Source organism: Pavona decussata, unplaced genomic scaffold (genome assembly GCF_977016875.1).
Source record: "Pavona decussata unplaced genomic scaffold, jaPavDecu1.1 SCAFFOLD_140, whole genome shotgun sequence".
NCBI classification, from domain to species: Eukaryota; Metazoa; Cnidaria; class Anthozoa; order Scleractinia; family Agariciidae; genus Pavona; species Pavona decussata.
In genome coordinates, this window is record NW_028145553.1 from 1053593 (window position 1) to 1060000 (window position 6408).

The window sequence follows — 6408 nt, forward strand, 5'->3', positions numbered from 1 at the left end:
GCCAATTAGCAGCCTGTGGACACAGCTTCTCCTGGCTACTTTTAATACCTTTGATTGAATTTTGCTATGAAAGAAGATATCCAAGTATCACTACTGTTTAAAAGTAAGTTGACAGTCTCTTTCGAGTCTTGATCCTAGACACTCGAAATTAGCAAGTATGAAGGATAGAGGCTCAGAAATTGAGAATCAAGTAGAGGATTGACTCTAGCAAGGCCAAGAAAATAATAAGCTTGTCACTTGAATGATTGCTCAAGAAACTTGTCAAGCGAAATGAATCAATTTTTGAAAGAAACTATGTGTTTTCCTTAATTAGTTATGCAAAGCAGCAAAAAGAACAACAAGTGAAGGTGCCAGTGTGCACCCTGTTCGTGTTTTTTCTAGTTGGTAAGACTGTCCAGGTGTAATAACCTCTCACCCACCTGTTCAAGTCCTTAAGGACGGTGCCTACTTTTGTTACTACGCATACGTTCTGCGCATCTCAAGAGACTCGGGTTTCCTATGGCTAGTGCCTACCAATACTTCATTTTTAAAATTTAACACAGTTGACAGTTTATAGCGATTGTTGAGAGTCTTCCCCACCCTCTTTGTCCATAGTCAGCAGAGCAGTTGAAAGCGAGTGTAAATCTTTCAGCACAGACGTCATCTCCATCAAGTTCACTTCTTCACCAGGCTCCACTAGTCTTGTTTGAGATGCCCGAATTGGTTGGTTTTGAGCCAAAGAAGATGAATAATTTACAACATTAGATTGAAGAGATTTTTCTGCTTTGTTTTGTTTTCCCTTGCTTCTGCTAGTTTTTGTGGGTCTTTTCTCTACAGGTTGTGTTTGGTCTCTGTTCTCTTTTTCGTCATCTCTCCCATCTGTTTTAAGAAGAAATAAAGCAGAAAGAAGCAGATGAATCACTTTTTTGAAAAGACCCAAGCGTTTTACCTTCAAGCTACTTGCATTATTATTTGCTTGTAAGAAAATAAAAGCATGTTTGCATGATTTTTAGAGCTTAAATTTACATATTTCTCCCGCACAAAGAGAAAAAAACACGAAATATGTGCAGCTGATTAGATCACCCCATAATTCCATCAGGATGCATTGTTTACGATTCACACTTTGCAAGGACAATGTTTTTTTCAAAATATAGAGTTTACAAGAACAAATCTTTAACAAAGTGAATGTAAAAAAATTGTAAATTTTTTTGGACACTCACAGGTAAACTTGTAGCATCATAATTGCCAAGTTTCTGACTTGATCCTAATATTTATTGTTTGTTGCAGAGAACACAGAAGTCATCAATGAACATCGATTACCTGAAAATTCTTTTGCTGGAAGTCTTGGAACTTTAAAACCCTCCTGCCTTATTGTGGCCATGAACATATTTCGTTCTTTTTCCAATTCCCTTGCTTGTGACTGAGTTTTTTCCAGTTTCATTTCATATTCTTTCTGTTGAAGAGACAGCTGTTCTGTTGATTTCTCCTTCTCTCGTTCAACCTGCCTCTCTGCTTGTCTGAGGGCCACAACAGCTTTTGTGTGTTCACGGCGAACGTCATTAAACTGCTTCTCCAACTTGGCAAATTCTTCTGTGAATCGTGCCTGTTCAACTTGCAAAACCTTGTCCAAATCTAAACAATGAAAGGACATTATTGGTTATTCTTTTTAATTCAAAATATTTGCAATCTCTCAAAAAATACTTTGTTAGAAGAGAAGACACCCAAGTACAGTGTAAATGGCTGAGGATATTCTAGTAAAAGGGGACCAAAGAGAGTTCACAATTGCTCATGTCTGAGGAGCTGCTTAATAACAGACATGGGTACCTATTAGTGATTAGTTATTGCCAGTGTCTGATACACTGAAAAGAGGTGGAGGTGGGGGGGATTCCCACATATAAGCTACAGTATATGGGTATGTGCCACTATGAATTCATGGTTTTCAAACAATTTAGTCTGGGATAGGGTATAGAAATCAGAGAGTTTTGGTCTTGACTTGGTTTCAAGGGAATTCACACTTAAAGAAACATGTTTTAGTTGTTGTATTTGTACACAAAGAAGATTTTGTTTTGGCTGGACTGTGATGGTAACTGAGTTTTTGGAAAATAGCGAGTCTGGGATATATAATTTTAGGGTAGGGATTTTCGGTCTTTAGTAAGTAAGTAACAACTTTATTTGAAAGAGAGTAACACAGAATTTCTGAGAAACTAGTGGCCCTCTATCCTTAAAAATTATTCAGTACTTTAAATACATCTAAGATAGTCACAGTAGGTTACAAAACTAAAAATTGAAAATGCTGAAACGTGAGTCTAGTGTAGGGTTGCAAAATGTAGCTGAGCTTGGTCTGGTTTAGGGTGAGGGTTTCAGAGTCCCCCCCCCCCCCCCCCATCAAAAAAAAATTAGAGACCCCCTCCCCCTCCCCCTGGTATACTGATCAAGTGCTACACCAACACACCTAAGGTAAGGTAAAGGTAAAGGTAAAATCTTTATTTAGACACGGTGTTTCCTTCAGGGCTCATCTCCACAGTTGCTGCCAGTAACCCAAGAAAATATCGCCTATAGAGTTACAGCATCATTACTCATGGTTCTTTGCTACAAAATCTGGAGTTTTGGGTGTCGTGGATAAATTTGTGACTCTTCCTTGTGGAAGATGGAGCCTTGCACTTACGTTTCTCTGCCACATCCTTGTGTCTTGCCATTTCTGTTTTCAGTGTTTCAATGGTCTCCAATCTCTCTGACAATTCAACTTCAGCTGTCTGTAATTTCTCACTTAATACAGCACCTCTCTCCCTCTCATCTTTTAAGAGTGATTCCAACTGTCAAAAAGTTAATAGTGAGGAACAACTTAAACCCTTTCCGGATACATTGTACAAATCTACCTGTAGCTTTAAACATTGCAACAAAAAAAACGAGATATGTCCAGGATCGACCTTGTTAGCAAGAATTTGCTAGCAAACTATTTTCGCAAAAGTAACAAGGATTTTCCTTGCTAGCTAAAACCGTTCATTACAAATATCGCAAAAATCGCAAGAATAACTAATGTAACAAGATTCAAGACTTAGAAGAACTTGAAGGCAAGAAGGGCCCCGAAATGTCCGCAAATATCGCAAAAGTAACAAGGATTTTTCTTGCTAGCAATAACCATTCACTACAAATATCGCAAGAATCGCAAGAATAACTAATGTAACAGATTCAAGACTTAGGATAAGAAGAAGGCAAGGAGGGCCCCGAAATGTCCGCAAATATCACAAATATCGCAAAAGTAACAAGGATTTTTCTTGCTAGCAAAAACCATTCACTACAAATATTGCAAGAATCGCAAGAATAACTAATGTAACAAGATTCAAGACTTAGGATAAGAAGAAGGCAAGGAGGGCCCCGAAATGTCCGCAAATATCGCAAATATCGCAAAAGTAACAAGGTATTTTCTTGCTAGCAAAAACCATTCATTACAAATATCGCAAGAATCGCAAGAATAACAAATGTAGCAAGATTCAAGACTTAGAAGAAGATGAAGGAAAGAAGGGCCCCGGAATGTCCGCAAATATCGCAAATATCGCAAAAGTAACAAGGATTTTTCTTGCTAGCAAAAACCATTCATTACAAATATCGCAAGAATCGCAAGAGTAACTAATGTAACAAGATTCAAGACTTAAAGAAAGATGAAGACAACAAGGGCCCGAAATGTCTGCAAATATCGCTAATATCGCAAAAGTAACATGGATTTTTCTTGCTAGCAAAAACCATTCACTACAAATATCGCAAGAATCGCAAGAATAACTAATGTAACAAGATTCAAGACTTAGAAAAAGATGAAGGCAAGAAGGGCCCCGGAATGTCCGCAAATATCGCAAAAGTAACAAGGATTTTCCTTGCTAGCAAAAGCCATTCACTACAAATATCGCAAAAATGGCAAGAATAACTAATGTAACAAGATTCAAGACTCAGGAGAAGATAAAGAGAACAAGGGCCCCGAAATGTCCGCAAATATCGCAAAAGTAACAAGGATTTTTCTTGCTAGCAAAAACCATTCACTACAAATATCGCAAGAATCGCAAGAATAACTAACGTAACAAGATTCAAGACTTAAAAGAAGATGAAGGCAAGAAGGGCCCCGAAATGTCCGCAAATATAGCAAATATCGCAAAAGTAACAAGGATTTTCCTTGCTAGCAAAAACCATTCATTTCAAATATCGCAAAAATGGCAGGAGTAACTAATGTAACAAGATTTAAGACTTAGGGAAAGATGAAGACAACAAGGGCCCCGAAATGTCCGCAAATATCGCAAATATCGCAAAAGTAACAAGGATTTTCCTTGCTAGCTAAAAGCGTTCATTACCAACATTGCAAAAATCGCAAGAAGAACAAATGTAGCAAGATTCAAGACTTAGGATAAGATGAAGGCAAGGAGGGCCCCGTAATGTCCGCAAATATCGCAAAAGGAACAAGGATTTTCCTTGCTAGCTAAAACCGTTCATTACAAATATCGCAAAAATCGCAAGAATAACAAATGTAACAAGATTCAAGACTTAGAAGAATTTGAATGCAAGAAGGGCCCCGAGATGTCCGCAAATATCGCAAAAGTAACAAGGATTTTCCTTGCTAGCAAAACCATTTATTACAAATATCGCAAAAATGGTAAGAATAACTAATATAACAAGATTCAAGACTTAGGAGAAGAAGAAGGTAAGGAGGGCTCCGAAATGTCCGCAAATATCGCAAAAGTAACAAGGATTTTTGTTGCTAGCAAAAACCATTCATTACAAATATCGCAAGAATCACAAGAATAACAAATGTAACAAGATCCAAGACTTACAAGAAGTTGTATGCAAGAAAGGCCCCAAAATGTCCGCAAATATCGCAAAAGTAACAAGGATTTTTCTTGCTAGCTAAAGCCGTTCATTACAAATATCGCAAAAATCGCAAGAATAACAAATGTAACAAGATTCAAGAGTAAGAAGAACTTGAATGTAAGAAGGGCCCCGAAATGTCCACAAATATCGCAAATATCGCAAAAGTAACAAGGATTTTCTTTGCTAGCTAAAAGCGTTTATTACAAATATCGCAAAACTCGCAAGAATAACAAATGTAACATGGTTCAAGACTTAGGATAAGATGAAGGCAAGTAGGGCCCCGAAATGTCCGCTATCGCAAAAGTAACAAGGATTTTCCTTGCTAGCAAAAACCATTCATTACAAATATCGCAAGAGTCGCAAGAATAACAAATGTAACAAGATCCAAGACTTAGAAGAAGTTGAAGGCAAGAAGGGCCCCGAAATGTCCGCAAATATCGCAAAAGTAACAAGGATTTTTCTTGCTAGCAAAAACCATTCATTACAAATATCGCAAGAATCGCAAGAATAACAAATGTAACAAGATCCAAGACTTAAAAGAAGTTGAAGGCAAGAAGGGCCCTGAAATGTCGGCAAATATCGCAAATATCACAAAAGTAACAGGGATTTTTTTTGCTAGCAAAAACCATTCACTACAAATGTCGCAAAAATCGCAAGAATAACAAATGTAACAAGATTCAAGATTTAGAAGAAGTTGAAGGCATAAGCATTGTTGGTCGCCATCGTTCAGGATACCGTGACAGTCAATTCCTTCCACCACGATGGACAGCCAAATGTTACATGCGCCGGCTGTAAAAGGATGTATGCTAAAATATGTGCTTGGTTGTAAGCGGTATTGTTTGGAATGAAATAGAGCGCGTTACCGCTAAGGTGTGAGTTAAATGATTTTTTTGTTTAATGTCGGCTACTGATGTCTTAATAGGGCTGGCAGGCGTGTCAAAGACAAGGTTTTATTAACTCGGTCCCAAGGGTGTATTGCTTGAACAGAGGAGGTTCCATTGTTATACAGATAATAAACTGAGTCCTAGGAAAATGATCTTAAAAAAGAGTAATTAAACAGAGTTCACGGATCACAAAGCAATGTTTATTATTCATAATTATCTACTCATTACTTTCTACTGTGTTTTTATTTTCCGATTGTAACACACACGACTGGACAACAGGAAGTTTTGCAAGATTATTTGGCGCTGAAGTTTAATTGCTTTGTAAGATACAATCGTCACGAGATGTGAATTTCCATTATTAACTTTGTTTGACACTAGGACTAAGGATTGACAGAATTGAAGTACTCTAGACATTTGCCTGTTATCATTTTGTTGTAGTAAATTATTTTTGTAGCCGCACTATTTAAGCATACTGTTTATATTGATAACAATGAATAAAAGTTTCCCAAAGACCGCGCATTGTCTTGAGCGTTTTTGTTTTTTTACGTTTACCGGAAAGTAGTAAATTTTATGGGTTTATCTCCTGAAAAGTTTTTTGAACACTTGTAAGAACTTGAAACGTCACATTCGGTTATAAGTTCATTATTTTTGTAAAGGTGACAACAATGAAAGGTGATTGAAACAAGCGGTTTGG

General features: G+C 37.3%; 1 protein-coding gene across 2 annotated transcripts in view; it reads right to left on the minus strand.

Annotated features, from left to right (window-relative positions):
• LOC146466862 (uncharacterized) overlaps positions 1 to 6408 on the minus strand; it is a 13378-nt gene continuing 6970 nt past the window's right edge. For both annotated transcript variants that reach the window (XM_085126759.1, XM_085126758.1), the window contains exons 6-8: positions 2645 to 2792; positions 1300 to 1611; positions 1 to 858 (exon numbers count right to left, since the gene is read on the minus strand). In XM_085126759.1, coding sequence (XP_084982885.1) covers positions 551 to 858; positions 1300 to 1611; positions 2645 to 2792 — 768 coding nt within the window. In that variant the 3' untranslated portion in view covers positions 1 to 550. The remainder of the gene's footprint in view (positions 859 to 1299; positions 1612 to 2644; positions 2793 to 6408) is intronic.